At 38.5% G+C, this 20,097-nt stretch overlaps 1 protein-coding gene and 1 long non-coding RNA gene across 7 annotated transcripts in view; one reads left to right on the forward strand and one right to left on the reverse strand.

Moving 5' to 3' along the window:
• Positions 1-17,362, reverse strand: part of LOC148007875 (uncharacterized) — a 33,594-nt gene extending 16,232 nt beyond the window's left edge. The window contains exons 1-4 of the long non-coding RNA XR_015648089.1: positions 17,211-17,362; positions 7,794-7,887; positions 5,990-6,200; positions 2,610-2,699 (exon numbers count right to left, since the gene is read on the reverse strand). This is a non-coding gene — a long non-coding RNA (uncharacterized LOC148007875). The remainder of the gene's footprint in view (positions 1-2,609; positions 2,700-5,989; positions 6,201-7,793; positions 7,888-17,210) is intronic.
• Aldh1a1 (aldehyde dehydrogenase 1 family, member A1) overlaps positions 1-20,097 on the forward strand; it is a 145,077-nt gene that overhangs the window by 98,044 nt on the left and 26,936 nt on the right. For 5 of the 6 annotated variants that reach the window (XM_087611755.1, XM_087611710.1, XM_087611856.1 and 2 more), the window contains 2 exons: positions 5,542-5,621; positions 14,999-15,103. In XM_087611755.1, coding sequence (XP_087467881.1) covers positions 5,542-5,621; positions 14,999-15,103 — 185 coding nt within the window. 6 annotated transcript variants of the gene reach the window in all.

Genomic DNA, 20,097 nt, shown 5'->3' on the forward strand with positions numbered 1-20,097 from the left:
CAACAACAGTAGAGACTTTCCTTTCCGCTATCATTGTATCAGGTGCACCACAGAAGTTACTTGTTCCTCCAGGGAAAGGTCTTCCCCCCACACCACCCCTAGTTAATTCTTCCAGGAAACATCTTGAAACACTCCCAGACAGGCAAGTTTTAGGTTGTAGCACAAATTGACAACCCTGACACATCTATCATCTGGGGGATGGATTTGAACCTGAGCACCCAAGTCCTTCTGCTTTACTGCCTTGGAAAGCTCTCCTTGTTTCACAATAGATGAAACAGGTATCTCATTTGTACTCTTCTAATTCATTAACAAATTTCACTCACACACACACACACACACACACACACACACACACACACACACACACACACACACACCATGTCCTTTGAAAAAGTGTTTTGATTCTTTTTTTCAAAAGTGTTACTTATTGGAACATGTAACAATTTTTTTATTTTAAAATGATAGCAAATGCCCTGAATGATCATTTAGCCTGCACCTTTTTGTAACAGTTACTCTACTAGGGAGTGTGAAGCAAGAAGCATATGAGCCGGGACTCTCTCTTCAACCAGGAGAGCATGAAAATATTCATACAACAAACAATCAAACATAAATAAGAATTGCGATATATGCTCCTAACATACATGTATTTGATTGTTTTTGCATAGTAAAATTTTAAAACGAGAGTATGTGGACCCAGAATCTGAGTGAATTAATATTTTGTTTGTTTTTTTCCAGTGATATTGTTGTCCTCTGGCAAGAGTGCTCTGAATTTAGGCATGCTCTGCGCTCGAGCTTGGAAAAACATTACTTGATAGTAACATAAACTGTGTGCTCTGCTTCCATTTGTTTCAGGATAACTTCTCATCATTTGTGAGTTTGAGGATAGCCTTCTCTACAAAAACAAACAAAAACAACTTTCCTGTACTAAAATTAACCAACAAAGTAACCTATACCCTGCATTTTCCTGGTGCAAATGATTGGATCTTTATTTCATTCATGACAAGTTCAAATAATCAGGGATTAAATAATTGGATGCATTTGAAGTTAGAGTAGAGGTAGGTTGAAAAAGTAGAAGAGGGTTGGTGATCCTAAGTAAGGACCCTGTACGTTGTGAAGCTCTGACAGGTTTTCATATGCAAGTGGTGGTTATTTTCTTTTCCTATTTTATAGCTACTTATCAGTCTGTATTCTCATAGTTTTCAACATTCTATAAATGACATATTTAGCTGGTAATGAGTTTGGCAAATCATAAAGGAGGGGAAAGACCACTGTTCCTAACCATTTCTTGAAATCTCAGTTCTGATTCAACCCTTTGTTTCCTGGAACTCAGTGCCTAGCGCAGTGAAATACTCACTGTTTCACTCAAATGGATGAGCCAAGGGGGCTTAAGATACGAGTAGAAAAGTGGAGAAGGAGAATTATTTCTGGTAAAATGATGACCGTGGTGTTGGGTCATCTATGCATAACATAAATGTAAAGAATCATGTGGCAGCTACAAATAAAGTAGCCCAGAGCAGATGGCCTGCTCCATGTGTCCAGTGTTTTTATTTTCTCTCTCTCTATCACGAAACAAAGTGGAAAGTATAGATAAGACACCGAGCGTTGTGTTGACAAAGTCAATTTTAAGCTCATGCCAGCCAAGTTCTAGGAGGTGACCTTGGGTCACAGGTTTATCCAAATACTTCTTAAACTCAAATAATATCTTATAAAGTTTTTAATCCCACAGTCAATTTAGAGACCTTACTATCCAGTAAGTGTCCCAGTTGTATCGGAGGCCAGAGAGATATGTGCCATAACTTAGGCACCAAATCAAATAGAAAAGCAATTTGAAAATACGGGAAGAGACAGAGAAGTAAGAGGTGGTGAAATATGGCTAAATAGAGAATAGTAAATGTGCAGAAATTAACCCACAAATGCATAAAGTTAATTTAATATGAGCTCGTTATATTCAGCTTCTCCAGCAAGCACAAGCAAGGGCTATTTTTTTATAATTTATTTAAACCTAAGTCCTCCATTATGAGCAAGAGTTATATTGTATTAGACAGAATTATAGTCGTGCACTGGAAAGGCATGTATACCACAGGGTTTACTTGACCATGCTGAGGACAGCAGGGGCTCAAAGGGTGGGGCACAAGACCTAGGAACCATCCTGAGTGGGACTCAGTTCCCATCATCAATCCAGGATCTTAAAATCAGACATTGTGAGAAAGAAAAAAGAAGTCATCTTAGTCTTTCTGGGCAACTACAACAAAATCCTAAAGCTTATAAACAAGGAAAATTATTTCTCAAAGGTATGGAGGCCAGAGGTTGTCCACCAGAGCTCGGCACTGACTCCTGACTTCAACTTGGAACTTCACATAAAAGAAGCTGGCAGGGGACACTGAGACTGTATGTCACTGGTCGAGAGCTTGTCTCGTGTGTGGGACATTATGGGATTGATGCCTAGCACTGCAAATGGCCTTCCCTTTCACCATCCTCTTCACCCCAAACACCCCTTGTCCTCACTCCTTGCCACTGTCCTTAAAAGTTCAGCACGCGTACTTTAGGAGAAGCAAACATTTGACTTGTTACAGAAAATTTCATTTCGACTCGCAGTTAATTTTTGTTACCTCAACTCATTTTAATTTGCATTGTTCATATTAGGAAGACACTCAGCTGCTCCAGGAAGGAAGACATTTTATCTCGTCAGGCACTTCATCCTGAATGGGGCCATGGAGAGAAGAACAGTTTGATGAGATTGGTTTCCATGACGGCAGATGTTGTAGTTTCTGCATTTACCGGTGCAAGAGGCTAAAGAGATGGCTCACTGGCTAACAGTGCATTCCGCTCGGGCAAAAGGATGATCTCTATGCATAGTTCCGATGTCAGCTGACTTAACAACCACCTGTACCTCTAGCACAGAGAGATCTGACATTCTTCTGGCCTCCTTCATGTGCCTACATTCATGAGTGTATACTTTCCTCCCACACTTGCACATAATTTTTAATTGAAAAATAAATGTAAAAGCAAGACAGCTATATGAAGATTTGGAAGCAATCATGTAACTATTAACTTAGTATCTTTTTAATCCTCTATCTATCTATCTATCTATCTATCTATCTATCTATCTATCTATCTATCTATGTCTCTCTCTCCCTGTGTGTGTGCGTGTGCGTGTGTGTGTGTGTGTGTGTGTGTGTGTGTGTGTGTGTGTAATTTAGTTTGTCGCAGAAAAGAAAATAAAGACATATTCTCTCCTGAGGACCCTATGTTAAATTACTAGCTCTGGTCTATGATGAAAATAACCGCACTCTGACTTCAGTCTAGAAGTAAGCCTACTCCTATCCTTCATGTTACCAAAAGCTGGTGTTTTGTTTTGTTTTGTTTTTTCATCTCTAAAGAAAAGAGGGAAAGAAACAGGTTACTTGTGTAACCATTTCCAGAAACAAACTTTTCTAAAACATAAGCCTCAGAAATACATCTGTCAGGCTTGTGATTTCAGGGAAGAACAGATCAGCTCAGCCAACAAAGTGGGTTTGAAGAAGGACCGATGGAGTTGTTGGGAAATTAGACGTACAGGCATGGGAACTGTCTCCTGGGTTCCCTTGAGCTACACACATAATGCTTCATTTGAACAGCACATTAAGACACAATTATCCAAGAAAATTCAATGAATGATGTGCCCATTCAGAGAGGAAGATGGTATGTCAAGTATGTTGTGCAGCCTGTCTTTTTTTCCCTTCTAGGCATCAAATGAATCAATTTTGAATCCACAAACAACTGTGAATCTGCAAAACACAGCTGTTTGGGAATTGGCCTGAGCGCCACTCTGTGTTATGTAACAGCTGTTGAGACATTGCACGTTTAACTCAAAAAGCTTCTATGACAGAGAAAACAATTCATTCTTTTCCAAAAAATAAGGAGAGAGAGAGAGAGAGAGAGAGAGAGAGAGAGAGAGAGAGAGAGAGAGAGAATATTTGAAGAACATAAATGTTCCTATTCCAACTGGAGCAAGATGAGCAGGATATTCAAGGACAGCTGAATCTAGAAAGACAGTCTATGTCATGGATCTGGCTTGCCTCTATTTTTAACCTATATAATTTCTTTAAAAATGAGCATTCATGTGCCTGTTGTCTATTGTACATATTAATTAGTATGGAACTTATTCGAACAGCGTTGATATTGATATGTCCAGGAAGATGAAAATGTTTCCCGTCTGCTTCGTAAGAGAAAGTTTGCTATTCCTGTTAGGTTGACTGAAAGTTGAACCATAACTTCCATGTGTATAACTACTGAATGGAAGATCCCAAACATGACCCTAGGTGGGGATCACAGGATCGATATTAAGGGAGGTCTGGGAAAGAAGACTAATATCTCGGAGTGCTTTGCCTGAGGTGAAATTCCAGCCTTATCCTGCCAGGTCTGTGACCATAAGCTGTATTCCTCTCTGTCTTTAGAAAATGTGCAGCTCAGTCAAGGTGAAAAGAAACACATTCCCCAGGCTCCTGTTCCTCCCCCTAGCTAAGTCCGAGTGCAGGGGAAGTGGCAATTTCATTTCGAAGACGTTATCACTAATTCTTATAAACCAGAGCATCCTAAGAATGTTATCTTGTTCCTTCCATATCTTGTGCAGGAGCATCAACACAGAGAAGCATTGTATTCAAAATGAAAACACTACAGTTAAAGTTCGTCCTTTACCAAGTTCCCAGCTCAAAACATTACGAATTTAAACTCTTAGGGGGCAATATTTACATTCTTTCCTTCTATGCTGCCTAGACTAAAGATTCAAAAGTGCAGACACTTCCCAAATCAGACATTACTTTCACTTTAAATGAATTTCCACAGATGGCTTTGGCATAATGTTCTCTGAGGGTCTGCGTGTGACAAGGAACTCTGACTGAAAAGTCCTGCACAGTTTTCTGTTCCCACCAAATAGAAGGGACAAAGACAATTTGAAGTTCCTAATATAACATTAGTTTGTAGGAATTTCTTTTATTTCAGTTGGGGAAGATAGTCTAGGAAAAGAGCATTTCTCCCTAACAGTACCCTGATCAGCTGGGATAAGGATGGATTCTCTGGTAGCCATGTCAGGCAGATTCATAGTCCTCTCCTCCTCAGCTCCTGGGGAGAGTGAGAACAGGGGTAGATATTTCATCATTGCAATGTCTTTGTTCCCCAGTCTGTGTGAGCAGAAAAAGTTACACAGTAGCCTAACAAGCAGGAAAAGGCAAGAAAACAAAAAAGAACTGGCTTCCAGTGTCTGGAGCAGCTGCACACACACCCTTAGCACAGGTTTGGCTTGGTAAATTAATTCATCTGTAAATAGTGAGCAGTCTCCAGCTGGAACTTTGGAGCTAAGGTGCAGGGTCCTTAAGGATTTACATTTAAAGGCAAAGGCTCCCTGCCCCTAGGTGTTACAAGTGAGTAGTGCCCTTCCTGCCCTGCCCTGAGTCTGGCCATCCAATCATATGCCGATATGCAAATGACCCTTAGTGCAGGCAGATAAAAAGGAGCAAATGCTCTTTCAGAACCAATTTGCTGAGCCTGTCACCTGTGTTCCAGGAGCCAAACCAGCAATGTCTTCCCCTGCACAGCCTGCAGTTCCTGCCCCACTGGCCAACTTGAAGATTCAACACACCAAGGTGAGTCACTTGTGAACAGGGCTTTACCTGGGGGCCTGGTTAAAGCCCAGGTCAATTGAAGCCTCTGTAAGAGCTCTTTGCAAACAAGAAGACAAAAAACCTTGTATCATTAGTGGCCTGATTCCGGGTGAGTTCTAAACACATCAGAGAGCTTCTCATAAGTTTTTCTCTTGACATGGGTCCAAGGGAAGGATTTTCTTCTGTGTTCAAGGCTCCTGTGCCAGAGTTCGGTGAACCATAGTGAGCAGTTCTATTAACTGTGCAGGGGGAACTTATGGTAAGGCAGACAAACAGGGGGACTTACTATAAGGAAACAGACATGTAGGAATGTTCTTTTTCATTCCTTGATTTTCTTCCTTCCTTCTTACCTTTCTTCCAACCTTCCTTCCATTCTTCTTAAAGGAGAAATAGCACACTGAAACAGTATTACATGACCATATGTTTGCTAACACAGTGTTAAGGTTGGACGACTTGACTCTGAGCATCACATGGAAGCTATTGCCAAACCTCCAAATGCACTTGAGTTATTTATTTTGAGATAGAAACTGCATTCATTTATTTCTCCAGGAAAGTTTGCTCCTGTTGGAGAACACATGCGATTGTTAGCTGACAAATATTTAGAGACCCAAAGACTTCAAATTGTTCAGGCAGGGAGAGTCAGAAAAGGATCAGGCTTGGGTTGTCCTGAGATGCTCTCCAAATTTTTTCCTCCCCTGTAGTTTCATGCTTAGTTTATCACACATCCTAGGGTTGGAGAATGAAGAAATTCTCTCTCCCTCTCCCTCTCCCTCTCCCTTTCCCTCTTCACCTGTCTCTCCCTCTCTGTATGTCTGTATGTCTCTCCCTCTCCATCTCTGTCTGTCTCTACCAGTCCCCCCCCCCTCTCTCTCTCACACACAAAAACACAGTCACTTAAAATTAGCCAGGTTGTATAATGCAGAGAGTAAAGTAAGATGAATTTTTCAACTCTGGGGAAAGCTATATTGACCTCTACTTTTGCTAATGAAAACCAAGAGTGTTAACCTAGTGTTCTAGGGGCCAAACGCCATCTTCCTTATGCACACACTTGTATGGCTAAGAAACCCTGAAGCCTTTTGCATTTTCTAAGCACCTGAGGTGAGGGTGCTGTCTGGCTTATGGGCTCTTGCCTTAGGACAAGGCCTGCAGAGAGGAGCAGCTAGAAATACAGTAAGCCTCATTTCCCAAGTTTTGAGAAGAATGAAAATGAAAATGCCTTTTGATTTAGGTCTTCTTTTTCTTCTTGCTCTCCTTTTCTTCCCTGCCCCCCTCAATCTCCCTCCAACAGCTCACAGATATAAAAAGTATGTGCAAACCAAATGTGAAACCCCCTGCCTCACTTCTCATTTGGGAAAGATTCCTGACAAAATCTGAATGTACATCCAGTGTTTTCTGAAGATTGGAATTATTGCCCATGCTTCTATCATTACATTTTAATAACCAAGAAGAGTTTCATTTATATGGTCCCAGCTGGAAATGAACTTGGGTAGTTGGAATGCCCCACCATTCTTAGCTTACTTGGTATTTGTTATTTCTATCCTTTACAAATTTTGCTGAGCTTTGGTGTTTGTGTGTATGTGACTCTCAAAGACACTTTTAAAGTTAACTATTTCCCCACTGAGTCAAATTTAATTTAATACTTATTAAGGAAATATGCCAATGAAAGTACTTGAAAAAGGAGGGATTCCTCTAAGTCCCTGTACAAACACAGGACCAGTAATCCCTTAACACAGACAGATGTTTGCAGATTGAAACCTCTTCAGTTCAAAGACATTGGATGATGGACTGAAGTATTTCAGAGTTGAGAATGGATTTCTTTGGGCTTCACATACTTCTCTAGTTAATAATAAACAATGCCACTCGGTGGGTTTTGATATTCTGCCCATCTTCTATATATGTCTGCTCTACTCGGTAAATACTATACTGTTTAATGTGCTGGCTACAGCATTTTCACACTTGGGAGGACACCAGTTATGTATGCAATTAAATCTCAGTGGGGAGCTTTCTCTATGCTGGTGAACGTTCCTTTTACTGGGTCCCACTGAAGAACAGTATTGAATTCATACTCCCTAGATGGCTTGAAAGCAATGGCTGTTAACTCAGCTTCTGGATGCAAACCACAAAAGTCAGGGATTTAAGTATTTGTCAACTTACCTTTTCTGATAAAGGTCTCAGTTTCTGTAGGTTTTTTTTTTCCCTACTGAGTTTTTAAATTTCATTATTGTGGAAAACAAGTTGGTGTTTTGGTCTAGGGGATAGAGAAAATAAACAATTAATAACTAAAATGAAAAGATTAATAACTATAGTCAAATGTCTGCATAATCTTAACCTTTGAAGTGTTGCTCTCCAACCAAGGCAGTAATCGATGAATCTTTTTAAGACTTATTCTCCAGTTTAGTTCCTCTTTGATGCTGTAGATAAATTATCTTGTAAGGCAATGCAAAAGCCCCCATCACATCCCTCTCTTCATCATGAGTTCTGAGTAAATGCCACATATAAGCTCCAGTCTTGCTAAGGAGCTTTTGCAAGAAGAGCTCCTCTGGAAGTTATAGGACCCCTTGCCAACACTAGCGCCTCAACCTGCCTCTGCCTTCTTCCAGTTGATACAGGATGAGGAAGAGTCCCATTTCCTAAGGAGGTGCAAACTGTCTCCATGTTTACTTGGTAAGAAGCAGTTGAGGCAGGCCCTAGCTCCCGGGGAGTGTCTAATATGAGCAGTCTTGTCCTGTGTATTTCTTTGAATCCTTTCAGAGTTCTGTTCCCACGGGGTCAATCTCTCATTTTCCCGTACTTTTCCTGTCAGTCTGTCTTAGTGGCATTGCTCCACCTGAGGACCAGGGTAAAGTTCCAAGAATTTTCTCTTGTAGGATTTTTCTCACTCCAATTTTTCTTTCTCATTTCACATGCCTTGCTTTAGAAGTAGAAAATTAAGAAATTCAAGAAGAAAAATTTTTCCACAAAGGTTCAGATCATTAATACTTAGGATGATTATTGAATTTAACTCCTTAATTTATACTTCTTTCATGCACAGAAGACATTTGCATTCCTAGTGATGTTTATTAAGCACAGTAAATAATTACAACCAAAGAGTTTTACAATAATTTCATTTATTGACTCATAGCAACCTTATTGGAGCTCCGCTTTCTTTTATTTAGATGAGGGAACAAAGGAACCAAGTAACGTAAATTTGCACAGCTTGTAAGTGACAATTCTAGACCTTGAATGGTGGCTACCTGTCACCGATTACTAACATGGCCTCCGCCATGACTTAGGGACATAGAATTTACATGCTATTTAGTTTTCACCCTGACTTTTACTTGCCAATTCCTGAATCCTGGAGGATGATGACTGAACTGTTCCGGATGATTCTCTCAGGCCATCGGAAGATATTGGCCAGTTCTTAGAGAACCAAGAGAATAGAGAAGGCAATTTTGTTCACTGAACTGAAAGTACAAAGATCTGGGTTGGGAGAGACTGTGAGGAAGAAGTTGAGACACAGGTAGTGCACACTTCCCATGTGAACTGCATTACTTCAAGTCCTCTGGGTTAAATTTTAGTTACAGCTGGTGATTGTGTTCTTAGATGTCTGGTTTCATTAATCTGTATCTCTCTGCCTCTTTGTCTCTCCCTCATATCTCTCTCTCTCTCTCTCTCTCTCTTTCTCTCTCTTTGTGTGTGTGCACATACCTTTGTACAAAGAGTTATAAATAATAGAAATGTATGTGCTAGACACAAGTTATAATATTGAGATTTTTAGTTATCCCCACCTTTTCTATGTCTCTTAAAATTCTTACAGTTTACAAACCCAGGCCACTTGATATTTCAAGTAATACTCCCTGCTTTACTTAATTTTTCCCATTCTCTCTTTTTTTTTCAATTTCCCCATTTTCTTTGTTTAATGAATTGATTGTGTGATTGTTCCGCACTATCAGAATATTAGTTCTACAATATTGGGATGTACTATTAGAATGTTAATATAATTATTGTCTCAAGAAATTATATTCTTAATGGATTTATAGGGCAGCAAACAGGTAGCTAGAATATATTAAACGGAAAATTCTGGAACATGCTTACAGGAAGAAAGCTGAAAGAATTTGTCAAAGGGATAAATGTGGGCTCTGGGGATGCCTTTTTTCGACCACGTTGGCTAATGGAGTCTGGGGGAAATCTTGACGATGCTTAAAGGAGGGCAGAACTACCTTTGAGATAAAGCTAACTGTGCTATGGCTGCCTTATTTGGAGAAATCATTTCTAACTTCTGACTAAAACTATATTTTCTCAGGGCCTGGAAGGAGTTGAGCGAATAGGTGAACTTCTTTGAGATGTAGTTGTTTAACTAGACAGAAGACCTGAATGCAATTTCCAGAGTTCATACATATTTCATGACTTAAGCTTGGCCAAGCTTCTAATCTATTTGTATTTAAGTTTTTCTATCCATGAATTAGCATTTAATAAAGATGCTACCTGAAAAAGTAGATATAAGAATTAAATCCCTAGTTTGCGCAAAGCAGAGAGTGTCTAACCGTTGTTCTGCAATGCCTTCCCGAGCTATCCTTTCTGAGATGAATCCTAGAATCCTGAAATTGTTCAGTCTTTAATGCTGGTGAAATCTGTACTTTATTACTCAACACTGTGGGAAACTAACTTCAACTGTTTATCTCATTTGAGATTAATAAGTAATGAGTAGAAAGGAACTAGAAAATATTACTGAAGTCCTATTTACAAACTCTGGAAGCTTAGCTCTGAAAACATGTTGACTTCTTCAAGGTTATCCAGCTCTTAACATACAAAACCAGAGTGTAGAGATTATGAGTTACGCCATTTCAGGGGACAGGTCTCTGTATGGCATCCTGTTCTCCATGGCGACTAACAGTAGTGGCATTCCAATCTCATTCAAGGACATCTCAGCCCAAATCCTAAAGTAAATAGCACAGACCCTTTGAAAGCTATTGTCTCCATTTCTTAAGGACTGTATGTTCACTTGACTTTTCAAACATAGATGATACCTATTGAATTTTTCACTTACTACTTTGCAGACTAAGAGGGCTGTGTGAGCAGCATTCAGAGTTTGGGGGACCTATGTGAAGAGCAATTCAATCTGAGTTACTACATCTGCTCTATACTGCTATTTTCTTTAGAGGGAAGAGGACCTAATACTATTAAAGAGAAAATATACACACAAGCTTTTAAATACATCAATTCTGATTCAGGGAATATAAAATGCACCAATGTCATTTTGTCATCTATTGGATGTGGTGGTAATGTACCTCAACATAAATGTAGACGTACCTGTTCTGATAGAATCCTGGCTCGTGTTCAGACAGGCCACACCAGGTCCATGCAGTTCCACATGAGAGAAGTTTATTGTGGGGAATGGTTGACAGAGTCAAAGGGGACAGAAGGGAAAGAAGAAGGGATGAAGGTCAGGAAGGGTCTGCCTTTTGTTTGGGCTGTCACATAACTGCTCAGAGGTAAAGGTGGGAGGTAAATGGACACTGGGAATGTATGGTGATTGCCATGACAACAGATGTGCGGGTCCCTGTTGCCTATGGGTGAAGTCACCCCTGAGTACCGACATGATCTGCAACCAACTGCAAAGCCAGTTCCTGATACTAACAGTTACTTTTTTTTGTCCTTGTCTGGTAAGGTTTTAAAACAATGGCAAATGACTACACAGTTACATTACTAGTTGAGGAATAATGTGTTCCTTCCAATTTATTTTGGTCACTCTCATTTTGTTTCCACACCCTGAAATGCAGATAGTTTCCTACCATATATTATTTATGGTTGTGTTTCCGCTCCCTTTTCAATTTTAATTCACAATATTTTGTTTTGCTTTCTCAAGGCTTAGCTTAAGAACAATCATGAGAAATATAGCCTTGATTATTTTGAATGTTTAAAACACCACTTGACATGTTGCATCTCCTAATGTTTACCCCCACCCTGTCTTTCTTCTACTTCTTCAACCTTTCCCATAGTCTTGGAACATTCTCAGATTGTTAATGATGAATAATGTACACTTTATGATATCTTTCGTTCTGTAGATGTTGTCATTGTCACCTATCGATCTCCAAGCTATGTCCCAGGCTTTCAGAGTTAATGTACACAGGTGATCGGCTGAGGAATGACTAGCAGTTTTCTCGCTTCAATATCTTAAAACACTTTGTGCTTTTAAAATGTAATTTTTATACATTCTCGGCAACCATGAAACTATTGACTTCCACTATAAGAACCTTTAGCTGAGACTCCGGCTGTCATTGTGCAGAGATAATTTGATTTTGCAATATGTTGTTGGGGGAGGGAGTTAAGAACTGGTAGGCTACCAAATTTTGTATCAAAATTGATAATAAGAGAAGCCATTTACTATGCCTATTAATAAAACCTATTTTGTTCCAAATCAGAAATATTTTGAAGAAATTTCTTATGTAGTTGAAGGAAAAAAATTGTATGATCTGCAGAGAAACTAGAATGTAGAAAATTTTTATTTAGAATTATTTTTTCATCAAATACATGAACACTTAATAACTTTTATACTGACCACTGATTTTTATAACAATTATGAGTTGAGACACTAATGTGTGCCTGGTAAATAGGAAGAAAGTCTGTAATCATTTATTTTTTATTTTTTATGTATATCATATATCATTTTTAATTGGATATATGGAAAGTGCAAAAGGCAGAAGTAAAGTTTAAGCTCTCTGCAAAGTCTTACTGTTTCATCAGACAGAAACAATACTAAAATGTAAAAGCTTGAAATCTAAGAGTACAAATGATACCTTTAGAATTCCAGTGGTTTCTGTAACTTAGTGTTAATATCTCCTAAAGTACCACAAGTGTATTTATAATTAGAATACAGTTAATGGTTTAGTGTGACAAACATTTTTAATATTTTAATACTATCATTGACAACAGCAAAAGGCAAATAGGAAGTATTGTTCTGTCTGTGAGAGAACATTCCAAAGGCCTCAAATGGGTTTAATAATTACTATAGTAAACATTCATTGCACTAGATTATGCATTTAATATCATTATAGGAAGGGTAGCTATTAAAATGTATTCATTCTTACAAATAGCTAGAAGGTAATAAAAAATCTAACTCTAAGAAAATTAAATAGGGGAGAGAGAGAAATTAATTCACTACAAGTAATAACTAAGATGAAGAAAAGGATGTCATATAGTCTATGTTGAGTTCTGTCTTAATCCTGAATTATCTCAATATCTGGTGGAGATTGCATGTGATTTATTGCTATAGGATTAGCACTGAGTTGTACTTTGTGGGTAATAATGTTATTTGCTGTTCTGTCACCTTGTGCCTCATTGTTGGGTTGCTGAAGTAGCCTCTGGGAAAACTCTCTAAATCTGATTACTCCAGTTCATCTCAGTATTGGCTGAATTATTTCCTGAAACAACCTTTTGGGTCTTAAATCTAGCAGCTAAAATTTTCCTCTCTGGGCATCAGAGTCTGCTAGATGCTGACTTCATTTCTACTTGATGCTAGTGGGACCCTTGCTGTGCTGTGAGTGTCTTAAGATTGGCCCATGCTTTGTTCATAATTAGTCTATATTGTCCTAAATTCCACGCCCCTCTCTACCACAAGTCTTGTCATGAAATTTATTGAGGAAATTATTACATTGGTTATTCAACTCTTCAGTTTGCTGACTGATGTTAATCAGAAATCCACTTTTTTTTAGAGTATGAAACTCCAGGATCTGGGCTACAGTTAATATCCTTTCTAGTTTTTTCATGGTATCTTCCATTCATATTTAGTCATTATTTTACAAAATGCTTTTCTGATCAAAGCTGTGACCACTTTTGCATGTCACAGCCAAAGCAAGTCATGATCCAACAGTGTCTATAGCTTACTCCAATGAGACAACATGAAATTAGATCTATGAACAGGTCATGGACCAGGGAGGAACTTACCGGTCAATGTGCCTCTCTGGTGAATTATTGACTGCTGTTGGATTCTGGGGGTGGGGTAGTCATCATTTTCACTTGTATAGCAAGCGAATGGTGATTCCATCAAGATCCTAATGGATATTTCCAAACCCTTGGACTCACAGATGAGCCTCACTAAATTCATATTTCAAATAAACAAGCAATAAAATAAAATAAAAGCCATAGGTGTGAGAAAGGGTGCACAGAGAGCTTGGGAGGATTAATGGGGAAAGATTAGAGAACTGAGCCATGGTACTAATCGGGATACACTTTATACTTATATAAAATGGCCAAAGAAAACAACTCAATAAATAATTTCAAGTGGTCATTCAGGATTTGGTTATAGAAAACTAAACTAAACAGATGCTAGTTTCACACTTGTCTTTAATATTAAATGTTAAAACTGAATCATGCAGAGTCCTGGGTGCTCATAGCTTTTCTCTCCAGTTTTCTGAAGCATACCAGATAATCTTCAATAATTCTAGTTTGACTCATTTCTCAGGCATCTACTGTATTCAGCTTGAAAGAGCAGTGTACCATTTACATGCATGATTCTAATATCACAATGACAAGAAATATAATGGCTCTTTGACCAAAAGAGTTCATGGGCCAGAAATCACTCATGGCAGGCATATCATTAACAACTCAATGAGCTAAGATGTTAGGACTTAGGCAGGAACTAGTTGGTCTCATACCATCAGAACAAAATGTGATTAGCTTAGTGTTGAGCTCTTTCTAAGTCAAATTACAGTGGTCAAAATAGGGCTTGGAATTATACATCTATCTACATATTGAGAGATATTTGATCTCTTAGTTTACCCATCAAAAATTGGAGGTATAATGCAATTCCTATGGCAGCAATAAGGCAGAATTATTGAAAGTGGGTGAATTCTATGCTAATTTTTAAGGTTGACTATAATGACTGGCTGGTTTCAACCTCATAGGTTGTGTGTCTCTAATTTGAATACATTACTAACTTTGTACTAGAAGATTGATACATTACTTTGGAACAAAAGAAACTACATTGAGTTGGAGCAACTAGTCATGAAGAGATGCTGCTTCAAACTTAGTTTGAAGTATAACAAGAAAATGGTGAGGGTACAGCTGAGAAACTTATGAAGGAACGTGCATCAGATGGGGATGTGGTGACTAAGGCAGTGAATGTGGGGTATGTGGGCTGAACCAGGGACTGTGGGACCAAAGGTCAAGGTGAAAACTCACATGGTACATTTTTCCTTTACTTTAGTATGCACAAATGAGTGTATATGTTTATTACATGATAAATGCAACAAATGGTGTACATGTTGAGACAGGGCAAGGGCACGCAACCTGTAGATGTCATATAGTACTTCAACACTCATTGAAAAATCCTCCATCTTGGGGCATATTTGAGTGATTTTATTTGCTTTCTATCATCACAGATCTTCATAAACAATGAATGGCATGATTCAGTGAGTGGCAAGAAATTTCCTGTCCTTAACCCTGCAACTGAGGAGGTCATCTGCCATGTGGAAGAAGGGGACAAGGTAAGGTTCCTAACACCTGCAGCTCTACTTTACCACAGGAGTCTTTGTCACTGTTATGAGCTCAAAACCCACTGAACCTTCAAGAAAAGACATGGAAACATGGCTGCTCTGGCATTGGCTACATGTTCTGTTGTCCAGAGTTTTTCTTATGTCAATGACATGGTTCAATGTATAAAATACTTACTGTGCAAGCTTGAAGGTCTGAGTTAGAACCTTACCACCCACATAAAAGCCATTTATTTGTAATATCACTAGCTATATGTAATAGTCAACAAATATGGGTTAGATGAAAATTCAACTTCTATTTCAATTTAAAACTTTCATTTTTAGATTGAGAGAATTCTTTCTAGATCCTACACCCACTACAAATAAAATGAAATAATGAACATTTAAAATTATAAAGCTCTTCATCAAACACCACAACATTATTTCATAATAATTGAGTCCAAAAATGAAGCTCTGGTTAATCAATACTCTTTCAATGATAACATTTAACAACAGGGTTTAATTGCAATGAACTTGAAGAACAAGTCAAAAGGAATGTATAATTATATAGGGGAAGAAATTTTAAAAGTGTGCAAGTTCAGAAAAAAATGAGATTTCATATCTAAGTTATCAGATAATAACATTGATTATATTTGAAAATGATGTTTCTAATATGTTTATTGTATCCAAAGGAAATTCTACACTTAGATTAATTTGTATATTGTTCTCAAAGTAATTTATTTGCTATACGAAGACATTTTCACCAAGGAGGACATCTCAAAATACTACAAAGCGGTGTTCACTACAGAGATTTATAAACCTTAAAGGAAATTGTCCAATAGCAAACACGATGTAAATTTGCATCAACTCTTCTGAAAGTCTGATTAGTAATCTACATTCTAGTAACCTAGTGATTATAGCCAAGAAATTTTCACTTAGGAAGTGCCGATATAGAAAAACTTACATGCAGAAAGGTATAAAAAATAAATTGAGAAAAGAATATTTTGAATCACAAATATTGAATTGATAGAATGTCTCATAGCACTTTTGTTTTTAATATTCAAAATTATAAATTGCAGTACTATTTTATGTGACTGGTTTGAATTAAATAAAATAATTAAAATAAATTAAATAAAATTAAATAATTTAAAAGATGCAGAAAAAATGACAGACCAGTTTTCTTTCACATCTGTCTGCAGGAGTTACTTCAATGGGCATTTAGTTTTACCCCTCCAATTATCGATTCGCTCACACTCCAGAATTAGTCAGTGGTTCCCAAAGGAGCCACTGAAGTGAAAAGAAAGCCTTTCTCACTCACAGGCACACTTTGCTTTCTAACACGCATTTGCTCTGGCCCCTGTTCAATCCTTGTGATACCAGGAAAGATAGGATGTGGGCCATTGACTGCCTCATTCTGCTGTGAATGGAATTTCCGAAACCACCCTTTAGCCTGTGACCTAATGAGTCGGTGCAGACTATCAGATTTCTTGTGACTGTGCCCTTTACCAGGTTAGGACTTTTCACTAAGCCATGGTAGCCACTCTTCACTAGAGAACTCTTTGTCAGATCCCTCACAAATTGTGTCAGCAACTATTCTAAACATGCAAGTTGTTAAATAATTACAAAACAGATGCAGATACAGGAATGTGGTAATCAAACCACATTCTCTTGCTTATCACAGACTGTATCACTGACAATTTCCTTAGAGGAAACCTTTGTCCAGCCAACCAGACTGGCACTGTGATATGTCTTGCAGCTTGGCTGGCTGTGAATTAGTTTCTTTGATCTCTTCTGTGGGAGGGGTAGTTTTCCCTTAGCACAGAGCAGATGCGTGCTCATTGGCAAGGTTGCTGGAATGATCTGTCACCCATCTGCACCTCAGGAAGAAGGAAGACCCTACTGACTGCCCCAGCAAAATCTCAGCCTAGTTCACAAAGATTTTACTGAACCCAGGTAGAGAATTTGTCTTCCTAATGACATCAATCCCGTTGCCAAAACAAGATATATCCTAGGAGCGAAGTATTCAAGGTTTCAATGTTAAAGCATCAAGAACATGAGTTTTGTGAACTAGAATCAAAATTTGCCTCTACTTTCTGTTGTTCCGCAAGCATAAACTACTTACCTACAAAACAGGATACATGATCCTTAACTGTAATGGTAACGTGGGCGCTAGAAAGAGCCCGCCTTTGTGCCTGGAGCCCAGAGAGCCTCCCTGTTCCTTAAACCACTTCATTGTGTGATGAACTCACAAAGGAAACAGTGCATAGCTGGATTAAATAAGCCACTTAAATCCAAACCTCGCAAGTCCCAAAAGTGAATCTCAGTGAACTTTCACACATTTAGGAGGGCCGTTCTGAAGCCATGAACTTCACTTGGAATTTGATACTTTCACAATCAACTGTATTTTTTTGTGGACTTATCTAATACAAAAGACCAGGACAGAGTTGAAACTAGAAAAAGAGTTATTTGTTGTCCTTTTTCATGATCCGAGTGTCTTTTGCCTGGGTTCTCTGCTACCACATTCACCACCATTACTCTTTCTTAGTCTCCTTTATGTTATTCCACACACACACTTACAACTGTCCACATATAAGCATTTTTTCTACTTTATAGGCTGGGACCTGCACATGAAGAACTTTCTGCTGTATTTCTGAGTTTGAGTGACCTTTGCATAATATTCTACATATTAAGTTCATTCCTTTTCCTGCAGACTTCTTGATCTCAATTTGTTTTAGAACTTCATATCCTATTTTCTATGTGAGTCATATTTTCATTTATCTATTGATGGACTCCTAGGTTTCACTTCTTTGTCATTATAAATAGGAAAGGCTTATGATACTATCCATAGTAATAATTGTGGCAATAAAGATCTTACCCTCAAAGGACGTTAGTCTGGCAGCCAGATGGAGATTGTGGCAATGAGAGATAATGAATGAGAGGTTGCTAACAATGCACCATGTAGGAGAGGGCAGAAAAGAATGGGAGGAGGCACTAGAATGGACTAGGATGCTGTAATCTCTTTGACATTGGTTTGTCTTTTAGAATCACAGTTGGCTCCGTCTAATGAGCATTTAGCATGTCTGTCACATAGAAAATGTGAGGCTGCTATCCTGAACAAGAGGAATGAACTTCAATCAATGTATTTTACTTTAGAATAGCGTGGTCCATCAGCATCCATAGGTTCAATATTTGTAAATTAAACCACCACCATAGGATCAGAATGGGTAGCTGCTTACATGGATGATGTCATAAGGTCCCTCCCAGCTTTAAAGACAGAGTTCACAGGCTTTCTTTGCCATTTTATCTAAATAATAAAGTATAACTACTATATCCAGTATTGTTTTATGTAGCAGAAGATAACTAGCATTAACCCAAAAGGCCTGTGGGTTACATGCAAATTTTATGTAAATTAAGCACCTATGATTTTAGGTTCTCTTTCTGGGACTTGGGGAGCAGTTCTTTCTGGATACCTAGGAAAGCTCATGTATTTATAATATGATAAAAGGTGATATTTGGGTGTATGTTGCTTCAATTTAGTGAATATTTCGGAACAAAATCTTCACCTCACCGTCCTATCATTATCAAACTTAAAGTTAGAATGGATGTTTGGGTCTCTCAACTCTCACATGGTTCAAAGAGAGAAATCAGAATTCAAAGCAGGGGGAGGGTTATTTCACTGAAAATTCACCATCCTTACTCTTTCTGATACCGAAGGATGAAATACGTGTGAGAGGAGGGGAGCCGTGGCCTAAAAGAAATAAATGTAAGAACAAAATTATTTATGACAGCTTTGTATAGGATGGTTTCTCAAATGTCAAGGTTTCTTTCAAAACCATTTTTCTATCTACCTGTAGAGGAAGGCAGGAGTCTCGTGTGTGTGTGTGTGTGTGTGTGTGTGTGTGTGTGTGTGTGTGTGTGTGTGTAGAATTTATGGAGTTCCAGAAAATACTAGTTTTATACACAGAATTTTTAAAATTAATTACATTTAAAATATTTATTTGCTATTTGCATGCACACACACACACACATAAATGTGTATCTGTACAGGTATCATGCCTCTGTCTAAAGGTTGAAGGACAGCATGTTGATGATGGTTCTTTCCTTCTACCATGTGGACTCAGGGACAGAACTCAAGATGTAAGATGTGGCAGCAAGAACCTTTAGTCAATGAGCCCTCATCAGGGCCATGTTTTATTTTAGTAGTTGTTCCTTTATCCCCTCTTAATTCTACAACAAATATTTTTATTTGATATGTGTGTGTGTGTGTGTGTATGCTTATTTCTTTCCAAATAAGATTATGGGACAAATTTGTTCTTCATTTTTTTCTGAAAGAGAATGTAGGAAAGTGGAAGATCTCATGGACATTGGTGACTAACGTAAAGTGACTGAGTGGCTCATGCAGGGAAGCTGGCTGGCTGTAGATGAGATAGACTATGTATTCTATTTCATTCCTTTGCTGAAGGGGAAAACTCTATTTTGGGCCCAGCTCAGGATCTCGACTAACAGATATCTTCTGTGACCCATGGAGAATCTGCAGCCTGTCCACGCTCACAAAGTTCCAATTAAAGCGTGAATTATAACGTGGCTGTTACTATAAATGTGTGTTCATTCATTTTGTGTGTGAAGAGCACAGCAGAATTAGCAGAGCTGCTCTCAGAAGGAATTGTCTGTTGGAGTACCCAATTATGGTTACTGACATCTGGTGATGGTGGTGGTGGTGGTGGTGCTCCTTACTACCCGCCCAAATGTTCTAGGTTCCTGAATGAAAGACACACACACACACACACACACACACACACACACACACACACACACACACCCTTTATATTTGGATATGCCTTAAACAGCTCAATGGCTGGGCCACTTCCTAACCTCCACATGGATGATGTACCCTTCTCCCATATTCCTGAGTTATTACTAAAATCTATATTCTATCTTGGCTGCCCTGCAGCCCATCAGCTGTATTCCATGGCACCTATGTAATCACTACCTCTCTGTCTTCTACCCTT

The sequence above is a fragment of the Rattus norvegicus genome, chromosome 1 (assembly GCF_021556685.1).
Source record: "Rattus norvegicus strain SHRSP/BbbUtx chromosome 1, alternate assembly SHRSP_T2T, whole genome shotgun sequence".
Lineage (NCBI taxonomy): Eukaryota > Metazoa > Chordata > Mammalia > Rodentia > Muridae > Rattus > Rattus norvegicus.